This window comes from Centroberyx gerrardi, chromosome 18, assembly GCF_048128805.1.
Source record: "Centroberyx gerrardi isolate f3 chromosome 18, fCenGer3.hap1.cur.20231027, whole genome shotgun sequence".
Taxonomy (NCBI): Eukaryota; Metazoa; Chordata; class Actinopteri; order Beryciformes; family Berycidae; genus Centroberyx; species Centroberyx gerrardi.
Genome location: NC_136014.1, coordinates 12,629,099 through 12,650,044, shown reverse-complemented (window position 1 = coordinate 12,650,044; position 20,946 = coordinate 12,629,099). Strand labels below are relative to the sequence as shown.

Here is a 20,946-nt window from a genome sequence, read left to right as displayed (position 1 = left end):
GGCCCCTCAGCAAAACCGCTGATGACACGGGTGTGTCAGCTGCGACGCTGGTGATGGGAGAAATCGTTTCGACAAAGTGGAGTCTGCTGTGACAGTTCAGTGTTGTGACATAGTGCTGTAGACTGTAACAGCACTCAACACTTTTCTAACCTACTAGTAATTTGTACTAAAGTACTGCTGATGCTTCTATGAACATAAGACATACATACATCCCATCAGTGATGGGAACATGTGTTTTTATAAAGGTATGTCTAAGTCTCTTCGAGGGTGTGGATATATTCCCTTCCGTTTATTCATGGCCTGTCCGTCCCTGATTCCCCTCCACTCAGACAGCCGTGCATGGATGTGCCCACCTGAACACTCTTTAACACGGTGCTAGTTTTTCCATTAGTGAGGAAGGCTAAAAGCTACTGCCTTCTGACTTCTGCCTCAGAAAATTAAATTCCTGTGCATTTGAGCAAAGTGTCCAGCTCAGCGGTAATGTGAAAGAACCTGGCAGAGGTGGGTCGGCCTTGGAGTCTTTCTCAAACTACTTCAGCTTCACAGTCTAATGGCAGAAATCCATTGTTCTTCCTCTTCTATATGGGTGAACAAACACTGAGCACTGCCTGCCACTAGCCAAAGCAAGCACTCCCAATTCTCCCAATCTTTCTGCACATTCCAGCAGATACAGCCAAGTTTGGGAATTCATTAACATACCTTTGAGTAACAATGTGCAGGCATTTACACTGTGTAACATGTAGCACAATTCCAGCCACGTCTTACCGTTGCCTCGCCAGACCTCAGCCAGATGGCACCCGCTCTCGCCGGGCTCCTTGCAGAACTCGACTACATCGCGGCACGTCGTCTCTGGGGTGATGGGCACCTCGGTCACGGCCTGTTCCCCATCACTGAGGTACACCGTCAAGATCATCTGAAAGAGAGACAAAGACAGTGAGAGGGAGACTGAGACACATGATTAGATTAGATGAAACTTTAATGAGCCAAGGAAATTGGGTTGTTGCAGCACCAAATAATAGAAAGAAAAAAAGGACATGAAATAACATTAGAACATATTTGATAGAAATTAATGAAAATTATGAAAATACATGCACTTACAGCATATAGGCAGGGTGTGCAAAATAACAGCAGAACAAACAAATATGAACAGGAAAAATTAAAATAAATGAAAATGTGAAGATATATGCGATATATAGCAAATGAGAAAATATGTCATCATCAGTGCGTATAGTTTGAGAGCAAAACTTCACCCCCTCTTCCCTTGTACAAAGCCCTGTGTGCTGACACAACATATTGCTGTCCACCGGCTGGGACGGTCCTCATTCAACACTGTCGGTTTGAGCCCCTGGTGCACTCATGCCTGTGCCTGCCGTAGCACCATTTACTATGATTAGGGCCTAGTATGGCACTGAACAAACAAAGGTGATACTTGGGAGGTAAGAGGTAGCAATACATGCTCCGGCATGTTTCTCTCTGTAGTGATATAACTATGTTTTTGGAAATGCACCAATCACACATTCAAACATTCCTTTCTAAGTGCTCAACAAATACCCTTCGGAACTACAGCATAAAAGTCTGTGGAGACTGCAAACATCAATCGTCGTCTATCTAGACGCGAAGTGTAACTGGTGGAAAGGGCTGACTGTTGTAGGGCAGAGCCTGGATAGCCTGGAGGCAGTAGCATCCTGGACAACCCTCCCCCCCCCGCCCATCCTCTATGGTGAACTGATGCACCTTCAGCCTCCAGCTCATCCCGGTACGTATGTATGGCCCCCTGCACACCTGCTCACCTTTAATGTGAATACGAGCACATTTTTGCACAACCTGTATATATGCTGTAATCTCACATATTGTCTTTTCTCATATTCCTCTCATTGTGATATATTGTATACAGTATATACACTGATAGTTCATAATTCCACCTTTTTGTCTTTATGTCTCAGTTCTGCTGCTGCAGATACTACTGCTGCTATTTCTGCACATCCTGCTAATGCCTGAATCATTACTTTTTTGTGGAAAATTTCCTTCATAACATTCCTAGTTAATATGCGAGTGGTGGAATGGTTGGTTAAGCATGTTTATACAGCCTAACCCACATTTGCTTGATTGTTAATTATATCTTATTCTTCATGTATGCATCCTATTACTACTTTCTGCTGCCAAATTTTCCCATGAGGATCATTAAAGTTTCATGTAATCTTATCTAAAAAGTTTTTGAGTGTCTTTCAAAATGGAATAAAAACATATTTTATCAGCCACAGTTCATTTTCAGCTTCAGATGAGTCCAAGTTCAGCTAGTTATCATAAACAAGGCAAAGCTAGATTTCCTATACTTGGTAGCTGGTTTCTAACTGCTCAACGCTCCTCACTTATTCTGCAGGCCTTCAAAGCTCATTGAGATGAACGTGCCATTCAAGAGGTGATCTTGGGCCGCTACCAAATAAATGCTTGAACTGAAAACACAGTGAAACGAAGACAGGAAAGCAGGCAAAGAATCAACCATTTAAAGCGATATCACTTGCTTACGTATGGGTCATTTGTCTACAACGTCAAACCAAACCAATGTAAAACTGCAACAAAGCAACAACTTCACTTCCAATTAGGACCAAATCAAATCCACTATAAGTGTTTGATCTAGAATGATTGAATGTTTTCAGGGGTCATCAGGCACAGTCTACTGTCGGGCGACTATAATTGTCACCGTATGCCACTGCCATATAAGATCTATGTTTAGTCTGAGCCACCTACAGAATATCACTCAAGGAGTTTCTCTGAGACAGAGTGACTAATTGATTTGATGAATCAACTGTATGATTCATTGACATTTCTCTGCAGTAGACTAACCAAAGCAATGAACGTCCCATTTAATCAGTTCACTAAGAGAGCTGATCATAACCCTAACTGCCCATATTTTGGCAAATTCAGAAACTGAGTGCGATGAAATGCTACTGTAGCCTAGGCACAGACAAATGTCTCACTTTCAGGCATTCAGGCAATATTATTGCATTACTCTACAAATCCAATACTAATCCCTCTACATACACAGATGTGCAGTAGAAAATCTATGTATTTATGCAGCTTTTTACAGCACAATTCTAACCCAGTGCGTTGATAGACCAATTAGTGTTGTCAGTTTCCACTGGATGTGTTATAACTGTTCTGCTGCAAACTTGGCTCAGTATGGAAGCGAGCAACAGAAGAAAAAAAAAAAATCAAAATTAAGGGAGAAAATGTGGGGAAAAAATGCAGTGTTGGTAGGTATGCTGGGGGCTGTAGTTATGTGAGAATTTTATAGACAGATAATTACTTTGTTAATCCCCAGGGGATATTGGAGTGTTACCAGCAGAATAATAAGATACAGCACAGTACAGATAAAAAACAGTTAACACAAAAAATACAGCAGCACAACGAGGCCAGCAACATCAGTTAGAATACAGAAAAGATTGATGGGCACATTTTTATATGAAATTAGACTATTTACATATTTTGACACCATTTTTAAAATCTCTGTTTTGAAATAGTGTCCAATTTAAAAAATCAAAAAATCAGCCCATCATAAGCTACACTCCCACAATGAAGTCAGTTTGCTGTTTCACTATTGCACAGGCCTATATTTTGAATGTCCTTCAAAATATGTCAAACCTCTAGAACATCTGCTCAATCAATCAGGCCAACACACTCAACCAATTAGGCGACATTACGAAGTGCAGCTCAAACACTCAAACTCGGGCCTAAATTGAACACAGAAAACCAATAAATTATTGTCAACATTCCCTCACACCAACCCAAACTAACAAACCATAACAGACACATAGGCTATTCAGAGAGCAACAGCCTGGATAACAGAAACTCCAGTGATCCAGCGACCGCACACCAAGAAGGAATACGAACCCCCCTCACAAAGTTGCGTCTTCCCATGTTCTTGGCTCTTTTGACTGCCCTCCGTTTCCTCCTGCTCTCCTTCTTCGGTGGCCGGTGGTGCTCCTTTGCCCAAATGGGATGCTCCTTGGAGAGGCTAACAAGGCCGCGTAACACTATAGTCACAAACCTCTTCATTATAGTACTCCCGCTTTAGCAGACATGAGACTTAATTACTACGCCATCGCAAGCAGACATCTAATACAGACGGCAGTGCATGAAAGCGCAGAAAGGGCTGCAGAGGAGACTTCGGAGGAAAAAAAAACGCTTGCTGTATGTGTAATGCAGGGAGGGAGGGGGAGAGAGAGAGAGAGAGAGTGAGAGAGAGGAACAGCAAGAGAAATGTATTTGGAGGGTGGAGGGTGGCGGGGGGTGGTGCCAGCAAGCCCCTCCATTGGAAAAGGCTCCCTGGGGTGTGCCGGTGGCAGTAATACCAATGACTCGCTGCTAATGAGACTAGTTCGGCCGCAGCTGTGATTGGCAGCGTTTGAGAGCATCATCGTATAGGCTCAAGTGTCTGAATGTGGAAAACAGAGAGGAGATCGCCCCTCTATGCTGGTTGTACACAGCTAAAAACAAACAGTGTCGCTGGTGACTGTGCATAATGCTACAATGGGCATCAACTGGAGATAGAGGCGTTTATCATTCAACCTGTGAGTGTGAGAGGGAAGCCTGGCTGGCCTGTTCCCAGGCAGGAGGATTCAAACATCATCACTTCTCACCGCTCCAATCACTCATACCCTCACTACCTTGCAAAGAGTAATCACAACAAAGAAATATGGTCTAGCAGAATATTGTTTCCCGAGAGCTCAGAGTTTATCTGATAGTATTTTTTTTTCATATTTCACGAGACACCTCTGTCAAAATTTCACACTGATGCAGCGCCATAGATTGAAATCACTGGAATGAAAGCAGGCAAAATTCAATCCCCAGGCTTATATACACTCACACATTTTGCGACAAAGAAATTGCAGTAAAATAAATAGATCAAATGTAGCTCTACTAGACATTCAGGTAAGGCAATAGTAATCAGTATTAGACTAGATATTGCTTTGCATTTCATCATCTAGGCTAGTGTTCGGACACAAACACACTGGGGAAACTGCTTAACGGCTGAAATCATAGCTAGTCTTAGTCTGCCAGTGTTTGAGACATGACAAATTCTTCTGACAGCAATAAAAAGTGTGGTGTAATCTAGCCATATCATAAGTGAGCAGCTGGCAGAAATGAGTAAAGGTTAAATATGCCAAACATCGCCATTCTGGCTAAAATGGCATTGAACCATTTGGAGGACAGATGAGGATATGAGGAAAGACTATGAGCAAAACTGGAACCCCCGACTATCTAGGGTTCCTGAAATCTGAATAAGAAACATCTGCAAAATGAATAAGAGGTGAAAAAAAAAGACATTCTTCAGCATCTTCAGAAATATAATTGACCTTTAGCTTGGCACTCAATTTCATTAAAACCCAGCAAAATGCATTTGTCAAACATTTTTGTATCTCTTTGACTATATTCAGTATGTGCTATAGTGGAATTTCAACCTTGGCCCACAGGAGACATTTTGGTACCAGAAATTTTAAAAAGATTTAAAAAATAAAATTATATATATATATATATATATATATATATATATATATATATATATATATATATATGATTCATCAAAAGCTGAAAATTCTTTCAGATATTTATAAAGCACTTGCACTTGTGTTTTGGTTACTGAGCTAGATACCCAAAGTCACAACCACCTTGGCTTTGCTGTCGCAGACTAATTCTAGTAGAATACTATAAGTAGCTTCCAAGCACAAACTCAATTAATATTTCACATTTTGTTGGGAACAACCTTTGTTTTCCTCCTGAAAACACTAAGAGCATCTGGTCAGAGCCATGGGAAAGTAATGGGCCCCAGCAAAATTTGATCTGCTCTTGAAAATAAGCACCTGTCCCTTCGAGTGAAAGCTGCCTAATCTGCATTAGAGGAAAGCATTAAGGAAAGTCAAATTAATAATGCATAATTCTTTAACCAATGGGAAAGAGGACTAGGAGGCTTAAACAGGTGGGAGTTGTTAAATAAATCAACAGCTGACTCTCTTCATCTGTTCAGGGTGAGTTTTGGGAAAGGTTCTGACAGTAGAAGTCAAATCCATTAACTTCTGGCTTTTTACTTTTTAATCACAAGTGCTTTAACCTAAAATGGTAGTGGCATCTTACACTAGCATTCCTCCAAAACACAAAGCTAAAACACGATACAATGTTTATTTCTCTTGTAAGTCACGCTCTGCCCAGCTCCAGTGCGTGACATTGATGCCACTTGACAATCTACTCAGCTCAAAAGTTCCCCTTAACAACAGAGCATTAGCCGGCGCAGCCATACAGACCTAGATCTGCCAAGGTCTCATTGGCTGTTGGAATCACGCGAGAACAAAGTCCAGCGCTGCTCTCTGCTCGACTGGCTCTTTGACTCTGATAGCCTGGTGGTGCCACAGGGTACAAATGTCCGCTGAGACTACCGCTGCAGTCAATCCTGTGCACTCAACAGTTGCAGCAAATATGGAGTTACTTCTCCAGTAGTGAGCATTGCTGGAAACTCACAAGCCACTTCAGGGCCAGTCTGAAGTGGTGTGTGTGGTGCTTATGAAGCCGTTTTCAGAATTGAGGGGAAAAGGTTGATCATAAAATAAGGATGTTGTAACTGGGATATTTTCGACGGATGCACATTCATTTGTTAAGAGAACTGGCCAATACCGGTCACATGTACATTTTTCAAACCAAGTGTGACAGCTCAGTTTAAGCCGATACCTTTTAATCCACTGAACCTCCTTCAGTGCTTCATCTCTGTAAACTTATCCTGTATCTGAGTTCACGTTCCTTTCAATTTCCCTGAGGGCCAAAGGGCTCCAACCCTTTTTCCCACAATCCATCAGTGTAATCTCAGCATGGGAGAACACAATATAGGTCCCAACAAAACACCACTTCAACAGGCTTGCCATGCAGGTATTCTTTCCAACAAGGAGTGTCTTTGATAATGATGCCATTGAAAAGAGCATGCAGAATGAAAACGGTTGCCGTATTACCATGGTTCAAAACCTACTGTACTTACTGCTATCCGGTTTATAACATTCATTTTGTTGCAGTATTGGTTCAACCCTCTTTGAAATTTTGACCCCAAGGTCATACTTTTAATCACACCATCTACAGAAGAGCCTATTCATAGTATTCCCATGTCGTCACATGCATTTCCTACCAATATGGTGCTTTACCATATACGCAGCTCATTGGCTGTGGCTGTCATTTGATTATAATTAGCTGTTAATTTATTAAAATCGGATGTTATTTTCCTACCAAGATGGTTGTGTGGTGATGTAACAGAATACAATGAATAGGTGTGAAGTTAACCTGTCCTTTTAGGAAATATTCTACTTTAAAATGGCAATAAGAATGGACAGAAAAAGTATGACAGGTGTAAACGACACTAGAAGTAGTGGGTAGGCTGTTAGTGATATAAATGCTAATGACAGGAGTAGGAATGAACAGTACTAGAAACAGTTTGGGTTGAAGAGTTCTTCAGTGCCTGACCCATCCACTGGACATGCACAACTCATTTTCTTTGTTTTTTGCTAATAATGGTGGGGTCTGCTGTGCTGCTCACTGGTTTCTGCAGGTACACAGTGACAATACTAGGCCTAAATCAGCAGGAGCTAAAGGACTGATGCAAGGCCACATGTCCACATCTTGGCAGATTGATGCCTTTCGACTGTTCAGTGCAGCCTAAATTTGCGAACATGGATTACATCTCCAATCTAGGAATGACAACATCTTTTACTCACACTAAACACATCAGGACATACTGTACACTGAGATCCCTTCTATCTACTTGTGACAACCATTGTTCACATTTCGCCTTGCTTAAGGTTTTAGTAATTACAACCATGAGCATGTGATATCAAAGTCCTTTGGAAACTATCTATCACAGAGATACAATTCACTAATGCTAGACTTTCAATTTGAAAGATGCAGCAAAACCTAATTGATGTAACCGATATCTGAGCTGTGTTGACATGACAGGACACAAGGAGATTTATGGCACTGGGCAAATGAAGCAGACAGACATCAATCTTGATTAAAATTAATTTGGTTGCTAAATATTGCAATGTGTGTATGTTGATTATCAGAGATGTCACATGTGATATGTAGAACCCCAAATGTCACACAGCAACAAATGTGGATTAAAAGCTAGGTGTGTCTGCTGTGACCCAATTAGAAAAACATGCACACTGAACACTACTCTGTGAATGACACTGCAGAGAAGATGACACCTGACAATGTGTCCAAGTGTATACAGAACAATCCGTTCAGTATTTGCAAAGATCAACAACAATTCTCTTCTGAAGTGAGGGTAATATCTTGCCGATGTAGAATATGGAGTTGTTCCAAAAACAATACATGGGAGACTGAATTTGGAGTTCCATGCAATGCATTTAACCGTTTAAAGGTCTACGTTTAAGGTTACGTCTAAATGAGATTTATGTTGCAGTACACAGAAAATGCACCCTGACCACTTCAGGGGAAACAAAACATCAGTGAAAGCTAGGGCAATAGGCTAATAAGGCAGAGATTATGTGCACTTACCGGCATCATATTGGCAGTTGTGGGAGGTCAAATCGAGCAGTGCATCGGCAAATTAACGTTGTGGCTCACCCACTAATCTTCAAAGGGACGACGGCAGAGTCAACCAGGACCCACCTTGCTAGTTAAAGGCTGTGGTTACGCCAATAGGACAACCAATTGGGCCTCAGTCCTCTCTGTAAACCAAAACAGTAAAATTCTGTTAAGTGGGACATTGCAGAAATCCCTGAAAATTGAACACTAACAGGTAGTTGACTCAGTAGCACATAATGTTATCCATCACTAACGTTAGCTAAATAGAGTTGATCCTGGCCTGCCCATATATGTAGCTCCTGCTACAAACAAGCCGATGGTTAGCTAGTCAATGTTAGCTCGCAATGTAACGCTGGCAACCAAAAGGCGAAAAGCAAAGCAAAGCAAAGGACATGCATTAACCCGTGATTACCCACTAATTAGACACTGACTGTACTCACCAATGTCAAAGACGATTCATCGTTTCAGCAAGCTAAATCTTAGCTACGTTAACGTCACTTGAAAGCACGTAGCTAACCAAACCAGCTGTCAGCCAGCTAACGTTAACTCTACCTACGTCGTTAGCTGTTAGCTAAATTCAGAGGCGGCTAAGGACGGTATGCAAAGCGATCGCTCAGCTCTCGTTGGTTCTTTAGGTAACATGGACTGTACACCCACACAAGCTAACTCGACTGAGTGTAATTCAGGCTAACGAAAACGCATAAATCTCCTTCCAGACTGGATAGTTTTCACGAATACAGTGAATCATCGCTAGCTAGCTAGCGAGGCTAGTTGACGAAAATAGCTGGAATCCAGTTGTTGACGGTAAAAGGGGCGGGGCTATACCGCAGCAGTGGAGTGTCACGTCGACGTGGAATGTCAAAAATCTTAACGTCACCAAATATCCACTGTCGGACGGACAGTTTTGCTTGCTCTTGCGTGATTTCAGCCTTTTCCAGTAAACCCAAGTTTGTCGGTATAACCGCAAAGTAACGTCAAAGTAGTTATGGACCACCTATCTATCGTTGGTTTATGCAACCTGCGCTATTTTCGTGTGATGGAAGATACCGATGCAGGGCAGTCGAAACCCTAGGCCCATTATCGGACACGCAGCAAGCCCGCTCGCTCATTATGCTTATTGTCTGTTATTGTTTTGCCTTCCTCGGCCCCGTATAGCAATGCATTTACTTCTCCTTTCTTCCACAACTGTATGGGGATCTGGGCTACAGAACTGATCAGTGACATAAGGCTAAAGTAACCGGGGAAAGTAGCGTTAACTGCGACCGCAAGGCTCGTCCAGCGCTGGCTTATGATAGCGGACGATACGCTTGTCCGAAATTGGTAAACAGAGATCAAATTGAGTATGTCCTCCGAATATGTGTGTGCCGTTATGATAAATATGGTAACCCTGTTATAATATCGTAGACTGTCGTTGGCCAAATTTTGCGGGGCAAAAGAAAGACCCAAATCAGACGGGGATGATAATGTCCGATAATGGATGTGGATCGCTATTAGCGACCATTGGACACTTTATTGGTTTTGTAGCTAATACAGCGTCATACACAATGATATAGAAAAAATCCCTTATTAGAAAAGTGACGTGAAAATAAGAAGAGCATGCCACAGAAACGCTGCATTTTTTGATAGCCTTCATGGCCTATTTGAAGCCCATGTTTTATATCATAGTAGTGTTGTTTTTAATAACAATTTACCTTTAAATTTGACAGGTGACTATTAGAGAAAAAAAAGAGAAATGGTGATGAATTATGGACCCAAAAAAAAACGAACATACAGTGGAAACGAAAACTATTCATCCCTTGATATTTTCTTTTCTTGGACCACAAAAATATTTTTCCAAGTTAAACTGAACAGTAAACCGGGCTACACGTTTTATTTTCCACATAGTGATGGTAGGAAATTTGTGTGATAGTGTGACAGTAGGCTACATGAGATAACAAACATAGAATATAACATTTTTAGACCTTTTTGGTAACGCTTTATTTTACAGCCCGCTACGCTATAACTAGTTTGTAATTATGGGGTACTAATAAAATAACAACGCTGTAGTTACAGATAGAGATATAGAAAATGTTAATGGACAACATATATTTACTAATTCCAATATCCTTTCACTGCTTTAGGCTCCAGGTCACCCATTCTGCAGGAATAAAGGTGTGTTTTGAAGAAATGCGCAAAGACTCTGTAACAGTAGTGTGCAAATAAATGTATTGAAATAAAATGATTCAGTTGTTCAATTGTGTAAAGTGGATAGGAAGATGACAGGAGTTCAGAAGTGTGCTGCAGGTGAGAGGGTGTTCAAGCAGGACTTTGGCTCATCTGCTTCTGTTTGGCAGGTCTGTTGGAGCGGCGTCTCTGCTGTTGCAGCCATGTTGTCAGCAGATTTCTTGTTCTTCCTCCGGAATATGCGGGATAGCCAAGAAAAGAAGCCACGCTTCTTCTTTGGTTTTGTGGACAGGCTGTCTTTGGCACTGGAACTCTGAGGTCCTGCAGGTTTGACCAGTTGGACGGGTGGAAGTGTCTTTTCCAGGGTCAGACCGGACAGATCCTTGGTGTCCTTTACAGTTTCAACCACAAGGCTTGGTGGAGCTTTGACCTCAACCTGGATGGCTGGAGCCTGGGACTCCTGAAGCAGGTTGGTTGATCCTTCCTTAAGCAGGTGGATCAGGGTGTATTCAGCAAGAGAGACGGGGAGAGCCTCCTCTGAGGTGGAGTTATTGTCAGGTCCAGCAGAGAGGACCGTGACTTTTGTTCCCTCACAACATTCAGGTTGATGCAGGACAGTGACAGAGCTTTCAGCAGCGGCCTCAATCTGTGCACAAGAGTCGACTGTTTCCCTCTTGATGATAGAAGGACAGTGTTCGTCCTCCTTCTCCAAGTCCTGGAGGAACAGCATCAGTTTAGAATCAGCTTTGACGATTGGCTCCCATTCATCAAGATGATCTTGAGTAGGGGCATGGTGTGCAGAGCAGGCAGCCATAAATGTAGAACTCACTGTTGAGGAAGCATTCATGTGCTTTTCACGAAGTTCCTTCTCCTTCAGGAGGACAGAGAGGAACTGCATAAGGTGAGAATCAGTGCTGCTGACAACAGGTTCCCATTTGTCAAGCTGGTCCAGAGTCGGCCCATGCTGTGGGGAGCAGTCAACTGCAAATCTAGAGAGATGTGATGAAGCGTAGAGGAGCTCCTCACCACATCCCTCCTTCCCCAAGTCAAAGTGGGATATGACCAGTGGCTCCCACTCATCCAGGCAGACCAGAGTGGATCCACAGGGTGAGCAGCAGTCAGCCACAAATCCAGATGTGTCACATGGGGGAGCGTAGAGGTATCTCTTTCCAACTGCCTCCAGGTGGTAGTCATCGTCAAAACCAAAGGGGGAGCGCTGAAGCTGATTCAGTCTCTCAATGATTTTGAAGTCATCAGTCATTGGAGCCGCATGGGATGGAGCCTCAACAAGGCGGAGCAGGTTGGATTGAGCCTCAACATGCTGAGCTGGGTGGATGGATGCTCCAGCATTACCTAACACTGTTTCTTCGTTCAGGAGATGAGACTCTTTCTCTGTGGGAGGAAAGTCTCCTTTGTCCATGTCCAAGAGACGTTTGTATGCTGATGAAGCTGTGCTGACTATTGGTTCCCACATATTGAGGCTCTCAAATCCACAAGCAGGTTTGGAGCCGAGACCAACAGCAGACTGAGGTGAAAGGTCAAAGTCGAGCTCAGCAGGAACTCCAGAGAAACTACAGGCTTCAGCATAAAGATAATGCTCCTTCTTCAGGACTTTCGCAAACATGCAGTTAATGTTTTCATGGCGATCGTCATTAAGGGCATTGAGTCGAGCGACCATTTGCATGGATGCTGAAAGAAATGCAATGGCAACATCTTAATAATCAAATAACCATGAGGCCACCTGATGTAGCTTCATTCAAGGTCAACATGCTTCATCATAGCTTCATCTTATGCCTTCATCATAGTTTTATTTCAACAACAAATCTAACTGTGAATTTACAATGTAAATCAAACTAAGGAAGAACTGGACACAGATGCAAATCCTTCAACACAAACAACTAGTCTATCCTGACTGTCTGTCTCTTGTTTGTCTGTTCAGCAAAATCCTCTGTACTAATCTTTTCCTGTTAAATAATAACATTATAAATACATGTGGCTTACCAAGATGGAAATCACTCTCCATGTTTTCCGCTCTAAAAGGTAGATATTGTTGAAGTTTCTCCAAATGCAACGTGAGTTTTCTTTCTCAATGTGCAGGTGAACACCGATCAGAGATGAAACTGTCTGTCTGTCTGTGTTTGTGTTCAGGTCAATCGCTCCTTTATGACACTGACATTCTAAATTCTATGAACTCTGCAGCATTCTGTCCAGCTGCATCATGATTCATCAGATGAAGCTCAGGCCCCAGTAGACTTTGATGACAGAGATGTCTCACTTTGTACATGGTTTATAAACTACACATGATTAAAACACACATAACTGAATATTTGGAATTTGTATTAAGATACTGTATTTTGTATGTGGAAAACATCTATTTAATTGCTAATTCCTATTGCACTTTAACTGTTTTAAGCCACAAGTTAGTTCACTCTAATCTTACTACTACCTATTACTATTACTACTATATATTACTATTACCTATTACTACTACCTACTATCATATCTGAGGGGATACTTTAGGAAAATAAAAAGAAAAGTTATTCATCTTTAATTCAGCTTTTCAGGTGTAGATTTTATTTTTTCCAGAACAACCTGTGCATCAACCCATGTAGCTAATAGAAACATGGGTTGCACTTTACAATGGTCTTTTTTCAGTGCATGAACCTTTAATCACCGATAACATTTGTTTTGTCCCCCCTAATTATGTTATTGTACCCTGTAATTATTTTTTAAGTATGCAGTAATTACAAAAATAGTTACACCATAACTACCTTATAAATCTCTCATAATTACAAAATTGTTACCCTTTAATTTACGAGTTTAAACAACTTCTTGTTTTGTTACCCTGTAACTACAGCATTGTTATTTTACTAGTACCCCATACTTACAAACTAGTCACACTGTAATTAGCAGGCTGTAAAATAAAAACTTCTATGTTAAATAAATTGTTGCAGCTCTCAGGATGTGACACATCAGAGGATGACAACCTGATAGCGGACTGACTGGCAAGTTTACTTGCTTTGCTGGTTATGTAGTTGTTTTTTGTATTCTATCTTATTAAACTAGGGTGGGGGAAAGCTAAGCTCTTTGCTCTGAAAAAAATGACCCTCAAGAGTCCAATATTATTGGCGTTATGGCAAACATTTTTTAAAACAGCGTTGTGTTTATTGCAGTTCTCGTTTGAAGTATATCTTTTGTTTTAAAAATCGCTTTATCTAATAGTGACATATTGGTACAAAATCAAAAAATATCCAGAATTTCCCATATGAGGCTTTTAATTCCCATATCCCTAGATTCCATACTCACTTAATAATTCCTTAAAAAGGGGAAAGCTCCAGAAGTTTACAACCCTAACTATGCAAAAGTAGCTACTGCCTCAAACACCATCCTTCTCTTTTTACGGTAGTGTGTGAGGGAGTCTTCCTGTCTTTTCTATATTTATCAGCAGCTATTTAACTATCCAACTGAGTGACACTTTCTCTGAACATTAATAACAGGCTCCACTCACCTATGTTGGAATAAAAACATTATCATGACGTCTTTTAATCGGTGTGAATGTTGACACACATTTGAAAAGCACCAACAGATAACTGATATTCCAGAAGGTGCTGTCTGAAATGAGAAGAGGGAACATTTCTTTTATCGTTGTATCGTTTTACTTAATGACAAGAAACTATTAAGACAGTATATCCATTAAACCTTTACTGACATAACACATACAGTAGAATAATGTAAATACAATAAATAAGAGATCATTTTGACATACCAAACAACAAATAGATACAATTAAAAACTGCTGTTCATGATCATGATGATATTCATGACGATGATAAAGATGTGCTTCGCCCATCATCCTCTGGATTTTTTCAGCATTTTCTATAGATGAGGGGAGAAAAAACACAAAAAAGATTTTTACAAGATTGTTTACCACTCAAAATGGAATAAATAAAAAACAGACTACACAACAAAATAATGATCAACAGGACGGTCTTTATAAGTGTTTAACTTGTGCATCCAGTCCCCTTCAAAGGTGTTTTTAAACTTATCTCCTAGCCTCAAGAAATCAAATCCAGAGTTTTTAAATTATTCCAAATACATCCTAAGGCCATGGCACTCACCCTGGTCAAGTCTTATTTCACCAATGTCATAGTGAAATCTAACCAAAGACCTATTACTTTAAAAGCTGCATGTACAGCTCTGGTATTGGTGAGGAGACACTAACATAATTATATACACCAGACACATAGGTCAAAATGACACATCCTTCCTGACTGACCTTGGAAACTGCCCTGACATGCTGCGCTCTGACTGTGGATGACTTGTCTTGGAAAGCCTGGGTCCTCGCCTCCTCTGCCAGGCCGTTCAGAAACAGCAGCATTAGCAGTTCAACCTGGGGAAGAAAAAGAAAAAGACCTTAATTTGTGTTTACTAAGCTTAGCTAGTTTAGGCTTGTTAGGTCAGTGCCTCCCAAAGTGAAATCCCCACTCCCCACCCAGTGAAATAAGGAGTTAATTTCACCCTTACTCAAGTGACTAGACGTTAGCACTGGAAGATCAAGATGTTTAAGAATCACGGTTAGCTTTTAATGTACAGTTTACAGTTGCATAATTCTGTACAAAATCATATCGAACAACAAACATCTTCTCAGTTGGGAGTCCTCATTACTTCACCTACCATTGCGTCAGTTGTTTGCGTCACATTACACCGACTCTTCGTTTTCGTTTTAATGATCGATTTCAACGTACTTCTGGGTGCCCTTTTCATCATTTTAGCAAATTTATCACCGAATAAGACCGTCAGCTGCTACAACAGTTGTTGCTGCTGTTTTTGTTTTTTTTCAATCTCCCGCGCTGCTCACTACCGGCGCATAATATGACGTCAGAGTAGTTGCAGTTACAATTATTTTAAACCTTTAGCGACATCTAGAGGTCAGTTTGTCTGGTCCTCTGTTTCATTCATTATATTAATGGAAAAGAAACAACTTGGAAAAGGAATCTTTGAAGATCATAATTTTGAAATGTTATGACTCACACCTGATTTTCCATTTGTTCTGTATTTTGTATGTTTTTGGTAGGACTAGCTTTTTTCTCTTTTTTTATTATACAATTCATTGTTTGTAATGCTCAGCAAGTATTATTGATGTTTAGGCTACTGTTCAGGCCTTTATTGTGCACAGTTGCGTGTTGATTGTACATTTACACGCACCATTTATTATTTATTAAAGTAGTGGAAACATGGATAATAACACGGTGGCTATCAAGCTGTGCAGCAAACTCACATTGTTTACTTAACAGTCATCAATACTCCCGTGTGAATTTGTGTTTTTGATTGCTCACACTTTTCCTTCTCCCTTCTCATTGTATTGATTTGGATAATGATGATAATGGTGACAAGGTTCTGCTTAATAATGTTGCATTTATCAATACACAGGATATGATTGTGCTTTCTTTGTGAGGATGATCTACAATGACATGCATTCTAAAAATGTAAAAAAATAAAAAATAAAAATAAAGATTTACTGAGATGTTTTTGTTGCTGTTGAACTTTCCTGAAAGCGCTGTAACTGGAAGATAATATTTTGTGGATTTACCTCTGTGAACTCTGCATAATGATGCTTTTAGGTGATTTACTGTCTTAACTATAATTCCTGACAGAAAAAAAACACCTCTAGACATCCAATGTTTTTTTTGGATGAAGGTGACAGTATAGCGAGTATAGGCTACTCAAGATTTGACTCCAGTGCCAGACAGTAAGATGGAGCTTGTCCATTAAAGTGTCTGCTGTCTAGTTTTACATCATACAGTCCTCCAGACCTGAACAGTGTTTTGAATAGCATCATGAGGAAGGTAGATGAGTATTTAGCAAGCAGGTTGCTTTATAGGTAGTTGTGAAATATCTTGCCAACGTCAAGCATCTTCAAGATATAGTTTCATATTTTCAAATGGTTTTGAGTAGATTTCCACCCTCATCATTTGCTTTTCTGAATTTTTTTCAATTTTGACACTCAGTAATCTAACAAACCAGTGAGCTAATCCCACTATACACAGAACTGAAAGGGTTAATAACATCATAAGATTAATAACATCATAAGATTAATAACATCATAACAACAGACATGTTTGATGCATCTGGCCTGTTGCAGGTTCCTCATCAACAGGAAGTCTCATAAATGATCTGATTATGTCAAATGGTTGCTGAGTGCTGGCAGAAGAAAGGGAGTTAGATAGAGTTGACCGATTCACGACCTTGTACACATCTATTGTACAGTAACTTTGTTATTTCATTAACTGCCATGATGGAGTGTCTTGGAAACACGATGTTTCTTCTTGTTGTTCATGTGTGCATGCAGGTCCTTTCAGGGCAGAGGTCTGTTCTGCTTCACTGATGTTGGATAATTATGTGTCACTTCCACACATCATGTGAACAGTCAAGACAAAAAGATTTGATCTGACCAACAAATAGGAATTGCACCTTAAGGCCTGTAATGTGAACATAGCCATCAGTGCATCTTTAATCAATTTTAATATGACTTTTTGAACAGTAAAACAACATATTAAAAACAATCAATTAAACAATTAATGAAAAATCATTGCTTAAAAATAAAGTTTGTATCCCTGCCTGTATCAACATAAAAATATCAAAGGTGTTAAGCAACTGGTTGTATTTAGAGTATAACACCCAATCACCTACACACAAACAATTAAGTAAACATACAAACAAATATGATTTCTGTGCGTAAACTTTGTTGGTGTGTGTGCATTTGTGTGCGTTTATTCCCTGTGTAAGTGCAGAGTGCAATATGACATGTTTATGTTAATTTTCCTTCCTGATAACTAAAGCCCGTATAAGTAGCATAGTTTAAAGTAAAGCTTTTTAGAAATAGCTTTTTGATCTGTAGCTAGAAATTAGTTATCAGTTTTCAAGTAAATCATGAAGGTTCATATTTTTTTCAGTAGATCAATAAATATCATCCTGGACAGCTGTGATTTTATCCTCACTGATGGTGCAGTCATTTCACATCATGACTAAGATGGGACTAAGATGGATGCATGTTAAAGCATCATGTAAATTTCTTGGGTTGAACTTGACCAGCCTCTGCTGAAAAAGATGAGGAACTGTTTTAACCAATATTTCTTTTTTTCTTCCACTACTGGATCAGCAGGCAACATGATGGAATAAACATCAGTTTCCAGGTCATGAAGGAAAGGAGTGATTTCTGGACTTTTGGGATGGATCCAGTAACATTAAAATGTCAAGTAGGGTGGAAAAGGGATATAAAATGACAATAGATATTCTGAGAACAGTGAAGAAGACTCTTGCAACACTCTTGCGACACTCTTCATTTGACCTTGCTGTGAGTCCTCAACTGATGGAGCACTTTGTCTACCTGCAGCAGAGCACAGCAATGCGTTAATACTTTATTCACAATGAAGTTGAATATGATTAGTAGTTAAAAGTACAAATAAACTGCATTTATACATAATCAACAGATAACATTGGTGCAGTACACACAACAGTTTCACATTTTCACTTGATACATAACAAGGAAGCGACAGAAATGTAACTTTCTCACTATGAGGAGTTTGCTATGGCTAAAGGAAAGATTTATCCCAGTAAAGACAGTGTGGCTTGTCTCTGGTTACGAGGGGTTAAAGCCACTGCTATAAGGTGTAGGTGGGGTGCAGCCATCCAAGCTGTCACTCACCGTGATGAACCAATAAGACTGCGGCCCGTAGCGAGTCAGGGACCGGGTGTTCATCTGACTGGCGGGGGCCAGAACATGGAGATGTAGGTGGGGAACAGATGAGAAGGGAGGCAGGTGAAAGCCCATCCTGCAGAGATTCAAACTGGGGTTGAACATCACGTTTGACAGTATACTGCAGATCAATAACCAATGTGTGTGTGTGTGTGTGTGTGTGTGTGTGTGTGTGTTTTAATAGAAATAGTTTGGAGAGAAAGGTTAAAGATGATGCTATCCCCCTCAGTTAAAATACAGCTCTCTGTGTTGTCATGATAGAAAATCAATTTACCTGATGTCATCTAGGTCGCTGACTTTGTTCTTCTCCAATATCCTCCTTCCCATTTCCTCCATCTGCTCCACTGTCAACAAGCAGATCAATACATCAATATTGAGCAGTCATGCAGCCTAGACCAAATGGAAGCCAGTGTTTGCTGTTTATTTATTAAAAAATATAAACTTCAGAAGTAGTTACACCAGGCTCTAATTTCAACCAAATGAGATAATTACACAATAACATGTTTGCTCTGTAGTATTTCCAAAGGTCTATGTTTTATTACTAAGCTCATTTTTGCAGGTCCGCAGAGGCATCTTTGCTTTATGTTCCAGTAAGCATTTCAGAAATACTGCTTATAAATACTGTTATTACTAAATAATAATAGGGTGAGTATGTATGATTATATCTGTGTTTGAAGGGGAATGCTTAGGGAAGAAGTGGTGTAAGTTCCCAAATACTGACAGTACTGTCCTGGGGCAGAGGAATATTGTGCCAATAAAATAAGTTTGGGACCCTCTGACCTAGAGGTATGTGGTCCTTTTGGAGAGTTTTGCAGTTGCCGACATGCGTCCTGGGAATAACAAGGTAATGATGCCTCGCGCCAGGCTTGGAGTCCCGAAAACAGACCAGCTCATTATCCTGTATAACACACACACACACACACACACACAGAGAGAGAGAGAGAGAGAGAGAGAGAGAGAGAGAGAGAGAGAGAGAGAGAGATCCACATTTTTCTATTTTTATTTTAAGTTATGTTTACTTATCTGTATATATATATATATATATATATATATATATATATATATATTCTTTTTTTAACAGCAAAAGCACTATTTTTCTGTTGCATTTTTAAGTTAATTTTACCTACTCTTATTTATATATTTGATTGCAATGTTGCAATGTTTACACATTTCTTTATTCTAGTATATCTTTAATTGTACGTACATTTTTTGTTTTTATTTCACACTTGCTTTGGCAATGTAAACGTATGTTTCCCATGCCAATAAAGCCCCTTTGAATTGAATTTAATTGAATTGAGAGAGGGAGAGAGAGAGAGAGAGAGCGAGAGAGAGAGAGAGAGAGAGAGAGAGAGAGAGAGAGAGAGAGAGAGAGAGAGAGAGAGAGAGAAAGACTATGGATTTCCAATTCCTGAAATGTTTAAACGTCAAGTAACAGTGTTGTCTGTACTTACGCTCATTAGTATTTCTGCGTCAGTCTGGTTGTTGGCCATTTTACAGAATAGGCAATCTTCGTCCCCACTAGACTGAGAACCATCTTGAGTTTCCATTAGTGTTTTCAAACTTGTCTCTTCTGTGGACTAAAGGTACGTAAGGGTTTGTCTAGGCTGCTGCATGACGCTGTTTGGGCATGTCTGCTCTGCGGCAAGGACAACAAGCCAATACCAGAGCTAATCGAGAGGAAGGCTGACAGAAAATATAATACTTCCATGGCTGACAATCGAGTTGGTCTGCTGTTATGTTCAAGTGCTGCTCGTAAATTCGGGCTTCTGAAGTCGTAAAGTGCTTTTGGTCGGAAATAATAGCAAACTGGACCCTGTAACTAAAGGAGTTATATTGGTGGCTGTTGTTTTATTTTAGAAATCGAGTGGCAAAGAGTTACTTTATGTTGCAGTAGTAGAATTAAGAGGAGAAAATGTGCATCAGGCCTGTAACTGATGTTTTATTTATTTATTCATATATGTAGCCAAAAGTTGTATGCATATTTGTTGCATTAGACCTGTTAGGGTGCCAGTAGGCTAATTATGTATTTACCAGTCTTGTAGCAATATAAATATATATAAAGAAACTCTTGCATAAATATTTGCAGCAGTTGTCTCTTCACAAAAAAGAAAAGCTATAGGCTGATTATGCACAACAATGCACAACTAAATGTTAAACAGAGCGAAAATAGAAATATACAAGATACCAATTATTTACATAGAACAATAACAGATAATAATGAAATACATTTGTTTTACTATCGGTTCTTGACATGACTTCATGCTCCCCCAACTTTTTCAGTCTTATTCAACTTATTCACCACTTTGATGTTCGTCCAGTATGTAATGTTGATATTTCTGACAGCACTATAAGGCAGCATATTTCTCTGTTATTTAGTCCTACTAAACTGTTCAGCTGCATGTCCCTAAGTAGAAACTGCACTTCCCAGAGAAAACGTGTTACCTGAA

The 20,946-nt window shown here is 40.1% G+C and overlaps 3 protein-coding genes across 5 annotated transcripts in view; all 3 read right to left on the bottom strand.

Annotated features, from left to right (window-relative positions):
- The window catches only part of LOC139924884 (apoptosis-stimulating of p53 protein 1-like), a 28,653-nt gene extending 19,282 nt beyond the window's left edge, over positions 1 to 9,371 (bottom strand). For all 3 annotated transcript variants that reach the window (XM_078289840.1, XM_078289842.1, XM_078289841.1), the window contains exons 1-3: positions 9,021 to 9,371; positions 8,551 to 8,723; positions 766 to 913 (exon numbers count right to left, since the gene is read on the bottom strand). In XM_078289840.1, coding sequence (XP_078145966.1) covers positions 766 to 913; positions 8,551 to 8,559 — 157 coding nt within the window. In that variant the 5' untranslated portion in view covers positions 8,560 to 8,723; positions 9,021 to 9,371. The remainder of the gene's footprint in view (positions 1 to 765; positions 914 to 8,550; positions 8,724 to 9,020) is intronic.
- Positions 9,372 to 14,468: 5,097 nt separating this feature from the next.
- Positions 14,469 to 15,514, bottom strand: LOC139909850 (centromere protein W-like). Its single transcript, XM_071897006.1, has 3 exons — positions 15,418 to 15,514; positions 15,020 to 15,133; positions 14,469 to 14,619 (listed from the first exon to the last, which is right to left on the bottom strand). The coding sequence occupies exons 1-3, from the start codon at positions 15,508 to 15,510 to the stop codon at positions 14,593 to 14,595; spliced, it is 234 nt and encodes a 77-aa protein (XP_071753107.1). The 5' UTR covers positions 15,511 to 15,514; the 3' UTR covers positions 14,469 to 14,592.
- Positions 15,515 to 17,253: 1,739 nt separating this feature from the next.
- Positions 17,254 to 20,076, bottom strand: LOC139909844 (adenosine 5'-monophosphoramidase HINT3-like). Its single transcript, XM_071897000.2, has 5 exons — positions 19,951 to 20,076; positions 19,280 to 19,397; positions 18,774 to 18,843; positions 18,449 to 18,575; positions 17,254 to 18,130 (listed from the first exon to the last, which is right to left on the bottom strand). The coding sequence occupies exons 1-5, from the start codon at positions 20,044 to 20,046 to the stop codon at positions 18,083 to 18,085; spliced, it is 459 nt and encodes a 152-aa protein (XP_071753101.1). The 5' UTR covers positions 20,047 to 20,076; the 3' UTR covers positions 17,254 to 18,082.
- Between the last annotated feature and the right edge of the window lie 870 nt (positions 20,077 to 20,946).

Coding starts and splice junctions, on each gene's coding strand:
- LOC139909844 (XM_071897000.2), bottom strand. CDS start 20,046: ATGGAAACTCAAGATGGTTCTCAGTCTAGTGGGGACGAAGATTGCCTA. Junction 19,398..19,950: donor ACGCAGAAATACTAATGAGC/GTAAGTACAGAC, acceptor TGTGTTATACAG/GATAATGAGCTGGTCTGTTT. Junction 18,131..18,448: donor AGTCTTATTGGTTCATCACG/GTGAGTGACAGC, acceptor GCTCTGCTGCAG/GTAGACAAAGTGCTCCATCA.
- LOC139909850 (XM_071897006.1), bottom strand. CDS start 15,510: ATGATGAAAAGGGCACCCAGAAGTACGTTGAAATCGATCATTAAAACG. Junction 15,134..15,417: donor CGCAAACAACTGACGCAATG/GTAGGTGAAGTA, acceptor TTTCTTCCCCAG/GTTGAACTGCTAATGCTGCT. Junction 14,620..15,019: donor ATGTCAGGGCAGTTTCCAAG/GTCAGTCAGGAA, acceptor CCTCATCTATAG/AAAATGCTGAAAAAATCCAG.